This window comes from Alosa alosa, chromosome 16, assembly GCF_017589495.1.
Source record: "Alosa alosa isolate M-15738 ecotype Scorff River chromosome 16, AALO_Geno_1.1, whole genome shotgun sequence".
In the NCBI taxonomy this organism is placed as follows: domain Eukaryota; kingdom Metazoa; phylum Chordata; class Actinopteri; order Clupeiformes; family Clupeidae; genus Alosa; species Alosa alosa.
The window spans coordinates 3,213,126-3,233,769 of NC_063204.1; the positions used below are offsets into that span (position 1 = coordinate 3,213,126).

Sequence of the window (20,644 nt, forward strand, 5' to 3'; positions counted from 1 at the left end):
AGTGTTAAATTCTAGGTTTCATTAAGACAAAAGTGGGACTCCTCAGGTGTTGACGCATGTTGGGGTATGGTGTGAGCGAGCTTGCTGCAGGCAGATGTTGTCCTATACACAGCATAATGATGAGCCAGTGCAGCAGTGTCTAATTCAAGTCTGCTAACCTTGGTCTGAAGAAAACAAAGCCATGTCATAATAAAACAGATGTGAACTCACGGTCTCCTTGGCAACGTAGAGGCCCCACCGTCAGTTTAGCCTCGGAACTGGGTCGATTTGTGTCCCCGACCGCTACTTGGTTGACAGGTAAGTGGTCTTTATAAGCCAGAAGTCCAGAGTCCTCGCGCCTACGAAAGAAGATAATATGTTATCAATGACCCGACTGAAATGAGGCGTTAACTCGGCCCGACGTGACTCTCTCTATTTCTTCTCGTGGTGCTTTTTCACTGTCATCTCCACCTCTTATCACAGTCTGAGCGGAGTTCCACAGGAACTTTGCCTGGCAGAAATGCATAATGGGAAAATGAAAAAGTAAAAAGGAAGGAAGACGCAAACAGGCCCGTAATAATAGCTGCCTGCTTAATGATAGCACTCCCTGTAATGACTGTAAATATCCATCACGTACAACATTTTCAGAAGTGAACAAACATTAATATAAACCCTTATTACAAAGTCAGGCAGCAACGCGTTGTGTGTGCATTATTTTAATGAGAACATCCATCATCGTTGCAATGAGACAATGGAATGAAAACAATTATTCCTGGCAAAACGGCAAAACATCGTTCACAGGCTTCAGACAGGAGTTCCATGCTGTGACATGTTAATGCTGAAAAACTTGGCATTTGGATGCCAGAGATGATCATGACAAGCACGTGATGTGTCACAATTAGCTGCTGTCCATCTGTGTCAATCCGACACACGCACGCACGCACACACACACACACACACAAACACACACACGCAAACACACGCACGCACGCAAACACACGCACGCACGCACGCACGCACGCACACACACACACACACACACACACACACACACACACACACACACACAAACAGAACGATGCCAGGGTGTTATAGCATGCATGACAATTCCAGACGGTTACCTAGCTTCCTAATTTCCCCCAATACCACGACCTTTAAGCCTCCAGTCTAGACATCTTCAGACAGATGAGGAAGAGTTCAATAACACTGTGACCTTCAGTACTACAGCCCCAAAGAGAAACCTCCACCATACAAGTCTGTGGACACACAGGTTATCTGTGGTAGAGCACTATCAGTGAGCAAATCATGGATTGCATATGGTGACTTCACACCTACACTACAGTATAGTAGCCCTGTGGCCTTCACACCTACACAGCAGTATAGTAACGCTGTGGCCTTCACACCTACACAACAGTATAGTAGCGCTGTGGCGTTCTGCTGACTGAGAGTCCTGTGTGAGAGAGGTAAGTGCTTTAGGAACTTAATTGTTTGTGCGTGTGTGTGTGTGTGTGTGCTAACCTGACATTACAGTATGAATACATGCACTAGCATCGGGCCAGCAGGGGGCATAGATAGCGGTGAGATGGACACATCCACTTTGCTCCCTGCGGAGTGACGACCGCTGGCAAGCGTTCATTAATCTCTGCTCTGATACGCAGCCTGTTGGGAGCGGACTCTCAGTGGGGCTACCATGATCATTATAGATAAACGGTGAGCATTATATTGTAGAAGACCCCCACACACACACACACAACCCCTCCTTCAATTCCCTCTAACTCCCAGTGAACCCCCCCCACAAACACACACACACACACACACGCGCACCACCCCCTGTCTCCTCTATGTCATTGGCTATTATGGCTGAGGCCTACATGTGTGATGGCCCTCTCACGTCACTCCCCGCGGTTATGTCACTTGACAACACACACGGTGAACATCGCACACAATTTTCCTCGAGTGGCGTTTGACGTGTGTGAGTGTGTGTGTGCGTGTTTGACGGACGCCCTTGACTCTTTTCTGGCAATTTGTCCCGAGGGGAGTTTGTGTTTCATAACAAACGCCACAGCAGGCTGACCCAGGCCCAGGTGCAATGAGCCTGTCAAAGCTCTCTGTGTGTGAACAGTGTGTGTGTGTAAGTGTGTGTGTGTGGCCACTGTGCTACACTCACACTCTCATTCACTCCACCTTTCATCACAGGACCCAACCTAGCAGCTTTCACTGCCTGTTGCTGTCTGGTGACAGCTGTTTAATGATGGCAGGACAACAAAGAGAGATAGAGAAAGAGAGACAGAGAGAGGGAGAGAGAGAGAGAGAGGGAGGGAGAGAGAGGGGAGAGAGAGAGAGAGAGAGAGAGAGAGGGAGAGAGAGGGAGGGAGAGGAGTGTGGAGGTATAAGTCACTATGTGGGCACCACACAGCTGGCTGTTTGGCGGGAGAAGGTCAGGTTCGCTCCAAAACAAAAACGCCATGTGTCCAGCTCCCACTCAGAGTGATGACACGGCACAGCGTCCATCTGACAAGCACTCACCGGCACACAGCTCAGGAGGGAAAAAACAACTGCAAGTGATGATGTGGGAAAAAGAAGAGGTAGGTTGAGCAGGAGAGAAAGAAAGAACGTGAGAGAGAGGGAGAGAGAGAGAGAGAGGGAGATGGAGAGAGAGAGATGGAGAGAGGGGGAGATGGAGAGAGAGAGAGAGGGGGAGATGGAGAGAGAGAGAGAAAGAGAGAGGCAGGGAGGGGAGCTAAGTGAACTTACCACTGCTTCTGGTCGGCGTCGCAGTTGCAGTAGTACTTGGGGTCAGTGCAGTTGCGCTCGATCCCGCAGGCACACTTCTGGATGCCAGGGCTGGACCCACCCCAGTAAAAGTGCTTCTCATTGGCCCGGCCGACCCACCATGTGTACGGGATCCCCTCTGCAAACACACGGCACACACACGCACGCACAAACACACGCAAGGCTCCATTAGAGAGATTAGCACCCGGGCACACTGATCAAAGCACTGTCAGAGAGAGAGAGAGGGAGAGAGAGAAAGAGAGTGAGAGAGAGGGAGAGAGAGTAGGAAAGAGAGATTGAGAGGAGAAGAGAGGAGGTGATAAGCTTAAGATACAGATTGGTTGCCAGTGCTTAAAGGGAAACAACAAATCCGTTCAGAAATAGAGTTGGAAAGCACCTCGCAGTAACAAGGAACTCCAAAATGAGCAAGGCAGCAACCTTGTTATTTCTGAGCACACCTGCAACCCTTGACATTTCCTGAAAATTATTCAGGAGCGTATAAGAGTGAAATAAAAACAATTTTCACCAGGAGCAATATATTTTCTCCACCTCTGTTCAGAATGTCTGACTTCTCCGCGGAGGTCATGCTGCTTCATATGTGATGTATTATTGTTTTCCTGCCGATCACAATCATCTGAAGGCTCTTGGCAAAGAGAGCTGTGTGAAATCACTCCAATGCTGTTGGCAGCCCTTATTCGTTAAAATAGACCAATTCCTATTCTTCAAAACAAACCCAGTACAGCATGTGATCAAAAACATAGCTTGATTTGTTTACCCTAGCTGGTAATTTACTAAAGGTCATTTGAATTGCCATCAAAAAAAATAAAATAAACAGAGTGCCACTCGTGTTTGATCATTACCCTAAGCCTGTGCACGATGACTCATATATTACCCACCTGTTGACAAGATGGATGACAACCTTCATTACATACTAGAGAGCAATTTGCTCATACTGGTAATTCACTTTTAAGCCATTTCAAGAAGCTGTAATCTGAGACCAAGGTCAAAATTGTTTCCCCTTGAACACGTACATATTTGCACACATTGATTTTACTTTCCCTGCATGTTGTCAGGGCGGATGCCAACTGTAGCCCTTCAGAAGTTTCTGATTTTCCTTGAAAGACTGGACGGCTGTTCTGGTCAGATGGCTACACGGTGGTGCCCGGGCCGAGTTTGGCTCGGTGAGTACCGGCTGACGGAGCCTCACGCATCTCCCCCCCTTTGAGTCGTCTCGCTCAGCAAGTCTGTCTCCTCCCAAACAGATTATGTGCAGCTTATTCAGCCTGTTGTGGCTGGCCACAGAGCAGATGGGCACCTGCCTCACAGCTCTCACACACACGGGGCACATCCATGAATGCAGAGGCAGGAGGAGAGCACCAGTGTGTGTGTGTGTGTGTGAGTGCGTGTATGAACTACAGAAAACACTCAAACTACAGTGTTTAATTTCCTTAAATGATTTTAAAGGTGTTGTTAAAGCCATAGAACATGAGTCAATCCAGTGCAAATGTTTTAATTAATGGTACTTTTATTTAATCTGGAATGCACTTGAGTTGTCTTGCCTCTTTTGTGTTTGTTTTGTGATTGTGATGTGTAACTATTTGTTCTGCTATCTTGGCCAGGTCTCTCTTGAAAAAGAAATTTTATATCTCAATGAGACTAACCTGGTTAAATAAAGGTTATAATAATAATAATAATCTATGTGTGAGTGTGTGTATGTGAGTGTGTGTGTGTGTGTGTGTGTGTGTGTGTGTGTGTGTGGTGTGGGTGTGCGTGTACGTGCGTGTGTGTATGTACTGTATGTGTATGTGTGTGTGTGTATGTACTGTATGTGTATGTGTGTGTGTGTGTGTCTGTGTGTGTATGTACTGTGTGTGTGCATGTGTGTGAGTGTGTGTTTGTTTTGATAGCGATGAATGAAATAAATAAAGAGGAAGCAGCTAGTATTCTTCCTCAGCCTGAAGACAATCACCATCTTTATGGAAGTCAATTAGCAGGGTACACCTGCAGGTCTAATGGGGCTTCCCTCCTGGGAGAGCTTTCCGCTCGCAGAGATGAGCACTGGGAGCACTAGGACTGCAGGCACACAGGCGAGAAGCCAGAAACGCCCCACTACACACACACACACTCACACACACACACACACACACACACACACACACATACTCACACACACACACACACACACACACAAACCATACATACTCTCTCTCTCTCTCTCTCACACACACACACACACACACACACACACACACAAACCATACATACTCTCTCTCACACGCACGCACACACACAAACCATACATACTCTCTCTCTCACACGCACGCACACAAACACACACACACATACACACACAGAGACAGAGACTTACACATCACACATACTGATACACACACACACACACATACACACACATGCACAACCCTGTGAGATTCTTCACTGCTACTCTGCCAACATCAGCCATGTTTCTGCGCTCAGTTGCAACGGTGAGCCAAAAGGCGAGCAGTGTGGTGGAGTCCGATATATGAGCAGAGATGAGTCTTTATATTAAGAGATATTGGAGCCATATCTGAGCAGATGAGACTTTGTATCCAGGGCAGCACATTTCTCCCCACAGCAGTGAAAGGGGAGAGCCATACATCACGCCCGTATGGCCGAGTACGGTACCAGTCAGGAGTGGAGAGGGAGATGGGGGTGAGGCAATGGCAGTTAGGGTGCTGGTGGTGGGGAGGGGTTGAATAAACTTCCAGCCCTGCACTCCTGTTGCACTCATCCACCCACACCCCTCCTGCCCCCCCACTCATCCACCCACACCCCTCCTGCTACCCCCCATGAAGCATGTGTGTGTGTGTGTAGGCGGTGTTGATGCTGTGTTGTGCCCCCATCCTGTGTACTGCTCCTGGGGTTCGTCTCATTAAACGGTGGGGTCAGCCTGGTTGGCCTTTCGGTCGCCGTTATCTACCCCCCCCCCCCCCGGTGTCCACTGCAGTGCACTCCATGTGTCATCAATCACACCGTTCACTTGCGGCCTCGTCTGCCTTGAGCTCATTTGCTGGCCAGATGGAGTGGGCTGGTGTGTGTGTGTGTGTGGGTTGGCACACTTCTCTTTGTATTGTAACTGACGGAGTGCAAGCCACCTTTGGGGATGCTGGGGGTGTCGTGCTGTTCATCCCTTTGTCATCTATATGGAAAACGGGGTGATTCTGAGCAAATGTGCTTTTCCCTCCTACCCCTCCGCATTGAAATGTAAATAGAGTGGGGAGAGGAGGGAGAGGAGAGGAGGGAGAGGAGAGGAGGAGAGGAGAGGAGAGGAGGGAGAGGAGTGGAGAGGAGAGGAGGGAGAGGAGAGGAAAGGAGAGGAGGGAGAGGAGAGGAGAAAGAGGAGAGGAGGGAGAGGAGGGGAGGAGAGGAGGAGAGGAGGGAGAGGAGAGGAGAGGAGGAGAGGAGAGGAGGAGAGGAGAGGAGAGGAGAGGAGGGAGAGGAGAGGAGAGGAGCGGAGGGAGAGGAGAGGAGAGGAGGAGACAAAAAGAAGAGAAGAGGAAAGCTCGCCCTGGTTGACGTGGGAACAACGGAATGCTGGGTTAAGGGGCTTGATAGGCATCGGGTGTTTGCGGGAGCCGGTGGGTGGAGTGATGAGCTCTATGGTGCGAAGCACACTGACTGGAAACTACGCTGCCACATCTTCAGAGCAAACCGATTAAGCGCCGATTTAATTTCGACATCAAAGATTTCACTGGTGCCAGTTAAAAAAAGTGTGAAAGATCTGACTAGAGATAGCGGCTCTGTGGGGACACCCCTTCAGAGCAGAAGAGTCTGTCTCTCTCACTGGAACCTCACACGCATCACACAGACATTCCTGTCAGTGGCGAACGAGACGGGTGTTTGACAGGCCTGTTGTGACAACGCCACCTTCAAGAGCCTGGTGCTTTGCGCCTTTCTTCATTACACAGCCTTCAGTCATCACCGCGTCACCGAGTCCCAGAGCAAATATCACCTTTTTCCCCTCACAGACACAGGAACAGAGGGAGAGAGACAAACATAAAAAACAACACTGAACAGCACGATGTGAAACCTCATCTCCAGACGTCTCGAATTACGTCTGCCAAAGCCGCGCACATTAACCAGGTCCCTCTCCTGTTTTGCATCCCTGTTATTACTCCAGAGGCGCGGCGCTCAATCTCAGCCTGAAGCCTTTTTTTCCTGCAGTCTCAGCTTCCCGGTGGAGTTTAGCAGACGAATAACCCAGCTAGTGGCATCCAGCCATCTCATAGGTGTGAATTAGACAAGGAGACAGAGAGGGATGATGGGGGGGGGGGTGGGGGTCAGGCTGTCACAGGTAAATGGGGTGCCTGTGACTCCCAATGGCAGGGCCTGACTGACAGCTTTATTTCCCTGTCGGGGGCGATCACCGGGAGACGCCTTTTCTGAGCCAGGAGCGTCAGACTCTAGAAAGTTCTAATGGCACTCTGAGTGTTCATGTTCCTGCTCAACGAGGCATTGGCACTTCCTCCCGCTCTCCCTGCCAGCCTCCCCTCTTACTCTCTTTCTCTCTCTCTCAGCGTTCCTCTCATCTTTCTCTCTCTCTCTCTCAGCGTTTCTCTCATCTTTCTCTCTCTCTGCCAGCCTCCCCTCTCTCTCTCTCAGCATGTCTCTCATCTGTCTCTCCCTCTATCTTTCTCTATCCCCTTAAAGGACTCTCCAGGGAGGACCACTGGAGTGGTCAGCGGGGGGAGGGGGTGGGGGATGGTGGGTCAGGGGGAGGGAAGCTCATTAGGCCTCTCTAAATTGGGGAGCCGGGAGCTTCTCTCCAGCCGGAGCAGAAAGATGGCAGGCGCCAGAGGAGAGAGAAGCAACAGGGTTGATCAAAAAAAAAAAAAAGAAAGAAATTCATTTAATCATCTGTACGGCGGGCGGCTGGACATCTCATTTCACACTCTTCCCTCCTCCACTCGTCTCCCAACTTTCAAGATCAGCCGCATATTACGAATTACACCTCACAGGCGTCCAGTGCGCCACCCAAGCTCAAGTCCGGTGGCGTGATATTGATTCCTATCATTTTCTTCTTTAGCGATGGAGAGTGTGGCTCGGTCTGAAATGCTGATGGTGTCCTTCGAATGGATCACCGGAGAATTACATCCAGATAGGAGAAAGGACTGGGTGTGCCACCAGCTCTCCCCCCTTGAATTACTCTGCTGGCTTAGGGGGGCTGGCAATTTATGTCTTGGTGCTCAAGCAGCCACCGTCCATGCTTGTAAACGGATGAGCACTGGACTTATTAAACATGCCTTGCTGGCACACCCACACCCACACTAACACACACAAACCCACCCACACCCACACACTAACACACACACCCACCCACACACACACACACACGCACGCACGCGCACACACATACGCACCCACACACACCCAAAGGGCTCAGAAGGTGTATCTAAGGACTGAGATACAAGCCTGCCTGAGAGCTGCTCCCCTTAACAATATCTGTATTGATCTGCAACACAGTGCGGGCTGCTGGGTCAGAATCAGCTGAATTTAATCTGGGATGATTTACACATGAGATGTTCGAGCTGGCCATCCACTCTCGTTCTCCTTTGGTCAGGCGTGGACATACTGTATCTAATTGGACATTCAGTGACAGGTTTTACTAAAGACAGAGAATCATTACCTTTCCCCTTCGCCAAATATGACCGAATAAAACATTGATCTCATTAGGCTGTCTGAATTCCCAGTGACCATTAAAACAACTTTTGGACAAATCCAGAGGCTTGTGCAGCATGCATAATTTAAACCCAGAGGTCGGGGGGATGTGCAACAAGGTCAAGAATACAAGTTGTAAAAATGAAAATCCAAATTGGCAAACTCTTTCAAAGAAAACGAGAACTTGTTCAGTTGTTTATCTCTCAAAGAGTCTGATCTGGATGCTACAGTTAATTTACTGTGTACCAATTTCACTAAGTTACCATACAATTCACATCATGAAAAAGATGAATAACTGCACAGCTATGAGCATAAACTGAAACTGAAAATAGGCTATTCAATCAAGCAGCTTAAATATATTTCAAATGTTAGAGAGAGGAACTGCAAAATCAACACAAAAATTGAAAGTGAAGGGCCATCTTACCTGAGATCATATACAGCAGTTAGTGGAGCAGCTTTTCATTTGCAGCATTTATAGAGTATATGTGTGGCCCATATATGGCATTTATAGAGTATATGTGTGGCCCATATATGGCATTTATAGAGTATATGTGGCCCATATATAGCATTTATAGAGTATATGTGGCCCATATCATTTATAGAGTATATGTGGCCCATATATAGCATTTATAGAGTATATGTGTGGCCCATATATAGCATTTATAGAGTATATGTGTGGCCCATATATGACATTTATAGAGTATATATGTGTGGCCCATATATGGCATTTATAGAGTATATGTGGCCCATATATAGCATTTATAGAGTATATGTGGCCCATATATAGCATTTATAGAGTATATATGTGTGGCCCATATATAGCATTTATAGAGTATATGTGGCCCATATCATTTATAGAGTATATGTGGCCCATATATAGCATTTATAGAGTATATGTGTGGCCCATATCATTTATAGAGTATATGTGTGGCCCATATATAGCATTTATAGAGTATATGTGGCCCATATCATTTATAGAGTATATGTGTATATATGGGTGGCCCATATCATTTATAGAGTATATGTGGCCCATATATAGCATTTATAGAGTATATGTGGCCCATATATAACATTTATAGAGTATATGTGTGGCCCATATCATTTTTAGAGTATATGTGGTCCATATCATTTTTAGAGTATATGTGGTCCATATATAGCATTTATAGAGTATATGTGTGGCCCATATATAGCATTAAAAGTATATGTGTGGCCCATATATAGCATTTATAGAGTATATATGTGTGGCCCATATATAGCATTTATAGAGTATATGTGTATATGGGTGGCCCATATATAGCATTTATAGAGTATATGTGTGGCCCATATATAGCATTTATAGAGTATATATGGCCCATATATAGCATTTATAGAGTATATGTGTGGCCCATATATAGCATTTATAGAGTATATGTGGCCCATCTATAGCATTTATAGAGTATATATGTGTGGCCCATATATAGCATTAAGAGTATATGTGTGGCCCATATATAGCATTTATAGAGTATATATGTGTGGCCCATATATAGCATTAAGAGTATATGTGTGGCCCATATATAGCATTTATAGAGTATTATGTGTGGCCCATATATAGCATTTATAGAGTATGTGTGGTCCATATACTGCACAATATTTCTTTGTCAGAAAGTTGTAGAACAGGCCAGCAGCAGCGCTTGAGTTTATGGAGATGATGCAGTTGGTGGGACTCCTCATCCCCTGCAGGGTCTGATCCCAGAATTGCATTAGTGATGCGTAGTGATTTACACCTTTATGCTCGGGGAGCGCACCTCTGTGCGTGTTGCACTCTCTGCTTTAAAAAATAGCGTCCCTCCCCCGGGAAGCCTTCAGCACTGCAGAGGATGCTGAGTGGGAACGAACCTTGAGAAATACTCCGCTCTGAAGAGACGCCCAAACACAAATGAGGTCATCCATCAATCCGGAATTCTCTTTCTTTTTTTTGAGCCTGTGTGTGTGTGGGCGTGTGTATGGGAGGGGGGTCTGATCACATTATTGCCACTCCTTCACCACTTGCACCACTCCACCCCACAACCCTGTTCCATTCTTCCCGGTGGTGGTCTCCTCTATTTATCTTTCACTCCAGAGTCTTAAAAAAGTTCCCAGATTAAATGCACTCTATTTGGAGACAGGAACTCCCACCATAATGCCGACTTCTCCGACACGATCATCTTCAGATTCATGTGCACAATCAGTCTCCTTTAGAGCCTCAATGTCTGGGTTTCTCTGTTTCTTAACCTCTGCATGACTTTCGCTAAATCCTTTCTTTTGCTAATGGTTCCCCGCAGGCGTCATTTTGTTCCACAGTCTGATTAGCACTGGCGCTGGTGTTCTGATGCATAATCCCATTCGGGATCACATGTCTCTTCTTCTATTCCTCCCTACTAATTCTGCTCAGTGTTACTGTACTTCAGTAACTGACCTGCCGTGCATATTCAAATGATTACTTAGGCCCTTAAAAAGGCCATGGCTGTATAGTCCTTAGCCGCTGGTAAATTAAAACAATTTGAAAAAGAAAATGAGGATTAATTGGACTGTCGTAATTGGTGTTTTTTTTTTTTTTCATTTCTCTGTTTAGTCACGCTACTTAAAAAAAAAGGATGCTGCAAATTCACTCCTAACCCTGGCGCTAATCGCCCACCCCGCTTCATTTTGCTGCGGAAAGACAAATCTTTCTACTGACACGCTGTCTCATTCTATGCCGAAGTGCATAAAAAATAGTAATGGAACAGATCATTATTGCTGCTCGTCTGAATCGCGGGCAGGACAGGACAGAATGCTAATACGCCGCGCTAATATCGCCAGCGAAATGGGTGAGTGGATGTGATGTAGCGGTAGCCTCCAGCACAAGTGGACTCATTTTTCAAGCGCAAGGACTCTGTGCATTTCCCGGCTGGCTCGCTGAAACAGACCTTAAATAGCCACCAATAATGGAGTGTGGCGGTACACTTTGCTGGAGGTAAACACATTAAGAGGATCCGCCGCCAAAGTCAAGGTGACAAGAGAGAGAGAGAGGGGATGACTGCGCCTTTCGCACGCGGTCAGTGTCGCTCTGTGCTGAAGCGCTGCCTCGATGGAGTAATTGCTCTGCAGAGACATGCATAGGACAACCCAATATCACGAGCACCAAGCGTTAAGCATCCATTCTGCATCTGAGCTCAGTATATGATGCTCTGGGCTTTTAGACAGTCCAAAATCCCTAATACGCTTATTGTGAAAATGTATTACTCTAAGTGGAATTCAGAGTTGACAGGGTAGGCCAGCGACATTAACTGGTTACCGGGGGTCTTAATTTCCTTAACTGTCCAACAATTACAGAGGCCTTGAGCATAGGCTGTCCTAAATGACAAGGTTAGATAAGAACACTGACATTATCTCATTATATTACGGACATGAAAAACACAAAAGAAATCACCTACGTACACCTGAAACGTGCCAAAAATAAACACCAGCAAAGTGCCCAATGAGTTGGAACAGAATTGTATTGGCATATGGAGCAGAACGCCATCCATCAAACGAAACGAGAACAAATAAAACAAAAATAAAAGTGCTCGTAGGCCTACACTGTTTAAACCAATCATAACTCCCGGTGTTGCCATCAGCCATTTGAGAAGAGTCAGGAAAGGCAGGATGTAGATACACCTCTGCAGCCCTGTCAAGCGTTTCAAAGGGACTCCTCTGAAGCCTGGAAACTAGGAACAGCATCATTCGGCTTTTTTGTGCATGTGTGTGTGTGTGTAAGTGTGTGTGTGTGTGTGGGTGTGTTTGTTGTTCTTCATCATCTAGGACTAGGTACTGCAGGAAACACTAGATGAGTGCTCGAGGAAATCTCTTTCAGGGATGAGTTTCATTCGCTGACGATCGCAAAAAGCAAACACAAATGAACTGACTGCTGAGGCACAGTGGTGTGTGCACTGTAATAAGTAGAGGGTCGACTCTAGATAATGATGTTAACAAAAACAAGTGAAAATTGGATGTCATATTAATAACCTGTCAGGCTTGGGAACTCGGCAGAACATCTCCTTCCTGCTGCTCGCCACTCTCCGCCAACTCAGATAATGCTCTGTTCAAGTAACTAAATCTCAGCCCAGGGCTAAAGCAGCTAACTTGAAGTCACGCAACACTTTGGGTGAACTTTGGCATCAACGGCTGCAGCTCAGAAGGGTGTAAACTGTGATTTAGTCATTCCTGCACCAATCAATATTAACACAGCATGGACAGAACAGAGAGGCAAGAAAATCCAACATAAAGAGAATAAATATACACAGTATATGTTGTCCAAAGTGAGAGCGAGAGTCTGTTCGCTACGAGCAGCCCTTTTCTGACAGTGTAGGTGGGGAGGCAAGCAGGTCAGGCTGTTACGGGCGTCAGAAACAGTGGCAGAGGCGCACAGTGTGGTGTCGGGTTGGATGGAGGTCGGAGGCACATCCCGCTCTCCTCTGAGCTGCAAGCCAGTGGGATCCTTCACCAAAGCCTGAAGTTTGCAGAATTCTTCACAGAACAGAACTCTCTGGCCAAGAATGAACAGAACATCTTTAGATCTCCAGGTCTTTGACTACAGTGTGAGTATGCTGTGACTTTTGAGTAAAAAAAACCCACACAAAGCACTTCATCCATAAATACTGTTTTAATCCAAACTTTTAGCCCAGCTATCATATGGAGGCAGCTCCATATATATATACTTTTATATATATATATATATATATATATATATATATTTCGTCAGACGAGAGGAAATATGTTCGTCAACAACCTTTTTTTTCATGACTAAGACGAGACGATGACGAGACGGCAGTAATGTCCTGAAACACTGACTAGGACTATCTTAAGATGCATTATTGTTGACGAAAAAAGACGAGACTAAAATGTTTTGCATGAAATAAAAACTAAGATAAAATCTCTCTTCATTTTCGTCTACAAAATGAAAAGACAGAATATCTAGCTGTTACGTTTTCAAAATATTCCGAATGAGTTCATACGCAACAGCTTTCCTGTAGGCTAGTCTACGTGCTGTTGCTGCAACCCTGTGGCTGCAACACGAAACTACATGGAACAAGAACACTGGAGATTTCTGCCAGAGTTAGCAAGCTAACTACCTAAGCTTTATGCCACAATGTTACATACCCAGAAGTTGAAGCTTCTCTCATACAAATTAACATCCCCAGAATGTCCATACGAAAATGTTCATCATGTAATGTTAACTATTTAACTAGTTAGACTGATGATGCAAAGTTTGCTAGCAAGTAAGTTAATATGGAAAGTTCGCTAGCAAGTTAGCTATGGCTAAGATGGAGAGTTTGTTTGGGGAATGTGTTGTGTTTGGGCGCATATCGCCATCTAGCGAGGCGGAGTAAAACATTAATACTTTGGCCTATGACAGTATTTCTCAAACTTTTTCAGTTTCAGGACCACTTAACTAACCCTAGCTAAAAAAAAAAGATTAGACCTACTTCAACAGTAGCCTATAATTAGTCTACACAATAGGCCTACTACGAATATGACAGTGGTCCAGTCAAATCTTTTACTGTCTATGGTCAAATCCCAGCCGAGCTATAACTGTAGCTCGACTTACCTGTGCATGTAAACATACTGACTGACAAAAAATCAGAATGAGTAATTATAACAGACGAGTAGCCCTGTGGACACACAAAATTGTTGGAAAATTGAGATGTGTGAAACACTATTTGACTCAAATGGTAATCAGAAATAATTTGTTATAAAAAAAAAAGACTAAAATGTGTTGACTAAAACTGACTAAGACTAAGATACCTTTAGTTTTCTTTTGACTAAAACTAGACTAAAATGATGAAACTTTTAGTCGACTAAAACTTGACTAACAAAAATGATATTTGAATGACTAAATATGACAAAGACTAAAAAGGACATTTCGTCTCAAGACTAGGTGACAAAATGAACACTAGTGCACTGGAGCTCTATAATGTGCCAGACAGGCCACACACATTACATACTGTATGTTTCTCGTGTTTACACACAGCAAAATATGGCGTGCATCCTCTAGGACCACAGCAGGACTCGTCACATATTGCGTGCATCCTCTAGGACCACAGCAGGAGCTGTCACATATGGCGTGCATCCTCTAGGACCACAGCAGGACTCGTCACATATGGCGTGCATCCTCTAGGACCACAGCAGGACTTGTCATATATGGCGTGCATCCTCTAGGACCACAGCAGGAGCTCTACAGTACGCGCCACAGTTGAGGTTGGGCTGTGTTTGAATGCTGTCTGCGCTAGTCGCGGCGGCTGTGTTTGGATTCTGTCTGCGCTAGTCGCGGCGGCTGTGTTTCGCTAGTCGCGATGGCTGTGTTTGGATGCTGTCTGCGCTAGTCGCGGCGGCTGTGTTTGGATGCTGTCTGCGTTAGTCGCGGCGGCTGTGTTTGGATGCTGTCTGCGCTAGTCGCGGCGGCTGTGTTTGGATGCTGTCTGCATTAGTCGCGGCGGCTGTGTTTGGATGCTGTCTGCGCTAGTCGCGGCGGCTGTGTTTGGATGCTGTCTATTTTAGTCGCGGCGGCTGTGTTTGGATGCTGTCTGTGTTAGTCGCGGCGGCTGTGTTTGGATGCTGTCTGTGCTAGTCGCGGCGGCTGTGTTTGGATGCTGTCTGCGCTAGTCGCGGCGGCTGTGTTTGGATGCTGTCTGCGCTAGTCACGACGGGTGGAGAGTTGTTCTAGTGTGTTCATCTAAACACAGCCCATCTGGGCTCTTTCTAAACAGCATAAACAAGGTTTCAACCTCACAGACAAAATCAGTGTGTCTCGCACAAAAATCTCACACACACACACACACTCATGGTGTATGAGAGTATGATGATCCCCTGTGTAAATGGTGCTGCTTTTCAAGTGAAAAAACATAAAACTGTGTCTGGGGGTCGTGAAAGACACATTGGCATTTTTTGCTTTCCTCCCTCCCCCGGCTGTACATAAGGAGTCATTGAAATTCAGTTTAAGTAGAGATTTGCAAGGGAACGCTTGAGGGAACACACATATATTCACAGACAATTTACAGACAGGGACAAACACGTTATGGTGTTCGGCGGTGTGATTGTGTGTGTAATCTACATGCTTGAGTGCTCAATTTAGACACCAGCGCACCACCACAATACTGATTGATGTCGCTGTGCGCTTTCTTACTTATGTTCTATATGGATGCATGTGCATTGTAAATTGGCGTGAATTGGTCCAACGCAGAGCTGTTGCAGGGGAAGCGAACGCTTTGCTAATGCACTGGGACAAGCAATAGGCCCGGTTTTGATGAGGACACTTGTCTAGCAGACATGCCAGTGGAAATTAGGAGTAATGTGTGGTTGTTGGCTGAGGTATCAAACAAATGATGAAGCTTCCTTTTCGGAGCCAAATCAACTGATCGCCGTCATTGTCCAAAACAGATTGTCATTACGGGCATCATCATAATAATCTGTTGTGATTATTGCCGTGTCTGAAATGAGCTGTCAAACAGTTCACCTTCCACAGTCTTAGTAGTAAAAAAAGATTTGCATCTGTCATTTCAATGGATGAAAAGTGATGGGGCATTTCCCAGTTGATGAGAAAGAGAAAGTTTATGGCCTTGATTTGTTATTTCGAAAAACTACAACAGTTGGCTCACATCCAGTGTGGCACAGTATACTGTAACATGCCACAACTATGCCCTACTGTTCTGCTGATACCTTGTCTCTGTGCATCCAGTGTGGTACAGTATAAGATGCCACAACTATGCCCTACTGTTCTGCTGATACCTTGTCTCTGTGCATACAATATAGGGGCAGGATTCGGTTAAGTTCCATGTAAGTACATAGTATCATTATACTAAAACACTAAGAGTATAACTAGTGTGTGTAGCACTGCACTTGAGTATAACTAGTGTGTGTAGCACTGCACTTGAAGGAGAATACCGGTGTTTTTTCACATAGATCTCTGTTGGAACAAAAACAATCGGTTCTACCCATAGGGTTCTACCTTGCTTGAGTTGCTGCAGCCAACAACTAGAGCTGCAAGGCAGCTACAGTCTACACTCTGGGGGCATGTTCATGAGCCCCCATGTTCATGCCCGGAATGTTCGGCATTAATTACAAAGTAATATGCACAGTGAAAAACTGTGTTTTCAACTTTTACTCTGAATTGGAGTGACTCTGAAGAGAAAGAGTCTGCAGTTTCTTCGCCTGTTCTTTTGTACTGGCTTGCTGGCTCATGCTGCTTTTCCAGCCTGGCTCTAGCCATAGCCTTGTGTTCCACACAGTCATTCATTGACACCGCTCTCGTCTGCGTCCCTGGTTGACTGACGCACGGCGAGACGGTCTCATTCAACTCCAAGCCAGTTCAAGGTTAGCTGAGCACTGCCAAAGATGTTACTGAGTTGTCAAGCACAGGATGGTACATCACAGCAGGACTTTTGAGTTTCCTTGTCACTGTACTGTGTCGCCCTACACTGAGGAAAGCTGCAGCAAGAGGGGAGCCAAACACTTAGCCAAACGCTTAGCATGTTTTGGAAAAATATGATTGACACAGCAAATGTATGCGCTAAGTGGCAACACTTCAAGTGTCTGCTCACATGGGATCACACAGGCCCCATCCTGTAGGGGTGACAACTTACTTTTGCACACAGAAACTATTTTTAGTCTCATTTTATGCCATGCTGATTTATAAAAACATGTTTACAGTCATTATCCACTGGCTGTCACTTAGAGTTTTTTTTTTATCAACACACTTTGAGTACAGGGCACAGGCATTTTACTGGTACTCCTAAAAATATAATATTTTTGTATGTCTCGCAGTGAGGTTGCATCTTTGACTCCTAGCCATTTATTAAAGCGGCTGGCACCAGCATTCTGACACTGACACAGATAACAGCTTGGCACAGGTTCACATGTGTGCACGAGACGGAGGCCAAGGGTAGACAAGACACCAACGCATTAGGAGAGGCACCATCGGTATCAATCATAACAACTTGCTATCTTGTTAACAGAAAATATATGCACTACATAACACATGCATAACATTACCTAAAGGGGAAAACACACAACATTGAAAATTATAACATAACACTGTGAATATATATACTGCTTCTAAATTCATATATATATATATATGTGGTAGTACTGTTGAGGAGTTAGTACTAAGTTAGTACTGTTGAGGAGTTAGTACTGAGTTAGTATTGTGATAGTACTGTTCAGGAGTTAGTACTGAGTTAGTACTGTGGTAGTACTGTTCAGGAGTTAGTATTGTGGTAGTACTGTTCAGGAGTTAGTATTGTGGTAGTACTGTTCAGGAGTTAGTACTGAGTTAGTATTGTGGTAGTACTGTTGAGGAGTTAGTACTGTGGTAGTACTGCTGAGGAGATGAGCGTTGTCTAGATACTACTTGTGTAGCTGACAAACCACACATTATTCACAATGTTAATGATAAGAATACTAAGAGAAAGGTTCACATGACTGACAGGTATGAGTCAGTTTGAATGGGGCAATTATGCTTGTCTTAATTGGACAACAGGACTGTCTCCACTCAGAGAGAGAGGGAGTAAATGGCGGCCAATTAACTATCAGTCGTTAAGACCCCTAATCTGCATTCTGGAGTGGAAAACACAAGAAGTGCATCATTAACATGCTGCCACAAAAAAGCAAAACAGCAATCAAGTCTGAAACAAGTTCCCTTTTTCCATTTCATATTCATACTTCATACGTAAAGGTTAAAAGATTGTTTTACGCAAATGTAAAAACAATGCATTTTCAATTGTTAACTGGCACTTAACAATAACTGCCACTTGCTCTTGCTCTCTTGCTAACTGGCACAGAAGACACTAATGGTTGCCTTAGCCTATATATATTTCAATCAAATGAATGCCTTCATGCTTCATGCTTGGATAAACACCCTGACCCCAACACCTTGGCTAAACACCCTGGCCCCAACACCTTGGCTAAACACTCTGACCCCAACACCTTGGCTAAACACTCTGACAGAGAGAGGAGATGGAGGAGTGCAAACGTGGTGATATACTCTCCCAGCGTATTCAAGATGGGGAGTATGGGATCATCTCCCTTACCAGTTAGGCTTACAGTACCTGCACAGCCCCTTTCGCAATGTATCAGTATTTTATCTGTGTTGGTAGGGGTTTTCAGGTGCCCCATGCCACCCTGCGTAGGTAGAGGTTTTCAGGAGCCCCATGCCACCCTGCATAGGTAGGGGTTTTCAGGTGCCCCATGCCACCCTGTGTTGGTAGGGGTTTTCAGGTGAGGGCAAACACCACTTCAGGGAGCCCCATGTCATCCATGGTTGATGACTGGAGGTCAAACGGTCATCAATAATGACCTCTGCCGAGGGGGGCTTGCTTTCTGCTTTGGCCTGTTTGTTTGTCTGTCTGTGTATTTGTTTGTTTATGTGTGTGAAAACAGACTGATTTCCAAGTCACTTGGGCAGATTGGTGAAATACTAGCGAAGCAAGAACCCACTGAATTTAGAAAAGGACCCAGATAAAAGGCTGACTCTTTTTCCCCTACTCTCTTTTTAACATGGCAAGATAGGGCATATTGGCCTTGGTGGACGTCTACGCTCTCCCTTCAAGCGTCGGAAGAATTCCCCTACTACAGCGCCAAGCCAAAGCCCTTCATTGTGAAGCTATGAATCGTCATACGGACCGCTATTACCAGGCCAGCCACCGCCGGGCTTTCTCTAAGGAGAACACAAACCTACGCACAATAGGCGGCTAATCCATAAGGCATCCCGGGCTGTGAGAAGCGCTCTATAAATTAGATGAGCATTTGCAGGTGATAAGGGGTAATGGGGCAGAGTCCAGCAAATTACCAAGGAAATGACCCCTGGCGCTGGGGCCGTGAGCTATGGTGGTGGGGGATGGAGGGGCTTTCTGGCTCCTTGTGGGGGAGGGCTGATATCTCTATTCTGGAGGCGACAGAGAGGACTTCCTCTGCAATTCCTTCCAACCTTGCCTGGTGCACTCAAACACGTCCTCCTCTTTCATCGCTAGGTTTGTGGCTGCTTGCAAATGAATGTAGACATGAATAAACATGAGTAATATTTTCCTCTAATAAGGAGAAGTCCACAGACTGATGGATCTCGCTTATCCTCCCGAAATGACTTTCTCCAGTGACTACATTGCCCTTCACTTCCCTTTTGTCAGTAAATAGAATTTAACGTGGAAGGTAAAGGTGACCGCATGACAGAAAAGAAAAGAAATGACAGATGGAAGAAAGAGAGAACGCCTTGCAATGACCACAGCAACAGAAAGCCTTCGCATCAGCAGCAACAGAAAGCCTTCGCATCAGCAGCAACAGAAAGCCTTCGCATCAGCAGCAACAGAAAGCCTTCACATTGCGACATGCAGCAACAGAAAGCCTTCCCATCGCGACATGCAGCAACAGAAAGCCTTCCCATCGCGACATGCAGCAACAGAAAGCCTTCGCATCAGCAGCAACAGAAAGCCTTCACATTGCGACATGCAGCAACAGAAAGCCTTCCCATCGCGACATGCAGCAACAGAAAGCCTTCGCATCTCGGCTGCACTGGTGTGGTGTCGGCCTGCAGTGGACTAAGTCCAGGGTCACAATCTCCATGTCGAGTGAGGACAGGCAGTCTGAACCATGAGCGGCTTTCCCCCAGCCCCTCTCGTGCCTGGGATGAAGTTAAGTCTTCTCCGCTGCTCGACTGGTAATCTGCCAAGTGCCTCTGACAACATGAAACATGACCCTCTCCCTGGGTTGACATCATATCCTCTTCGCTGCGTGCTATTTCCTCCTTCTCCCCCCTCCAGCTGCCTGCGCCCACAAGCTCAGCTACAGAGGGAAATGAGTGCGCCAGGGCTTATTGTGATGAAATATGGGGCCTTGGGGGTGACAGCGCCAGGGAAGATTGTCTCCCCAGCAGCCCCAAAGTCTTTTTATCCGCCAGCTCGGCCTGCTTCCTTCCGAGGCTATAGGACGTCTCAACACCCTTGCTGCCTCGATACCCAAAGGTTATGCCGGTATTTCAATCTCTCTCTCTCCTCTTTTTTTTACATTCATGCCCCCCAACACCTCCTCCCCACAGATGCGTTGTGTGAATTATTGTGGCTTGGATTCAGACTCAAGGAAAAAAGAGAGAGAACTTAAGAGATGTGTCAGGCCGACTGCCTAATGCTTGGGTGTAATACTTCAGTGCTCCAATGAATTAAAGATCATAACGACT

The 20,644-nt window shown here is 46.0% G+C and overlaps 1 protein-coding gene across 2 annotated transcripts in view; it reads right to left on the reverse strand.

Annotated features, from left to right (window-relative positions):
• The window catches only part of cntnap2a (contactin associated protein 2a), a 369,048-nt gene that overhangs the window by 102,582 nt on the left and 245,822 nt on the right, over window positions 1-20,644 (reverse strand). For both annotated transcript variants that reach the window (XM_048266216.1, XM_048266215.1), the window contains exons 14-15: window positions 2,734-2,890; window positions 211-338 (exon numbers count right to left, since the gene is read on the reverse strand). In XM_048266216.1, the coding sequence (XP_048122173.1) occupies window positions 211-338; window positions 2,734-2,890 (285 nt within the window). The remainder of the gene's footprint in view (window positions 1-210; window positions 339-2,733; window positions 2,891-20,644) is intronic.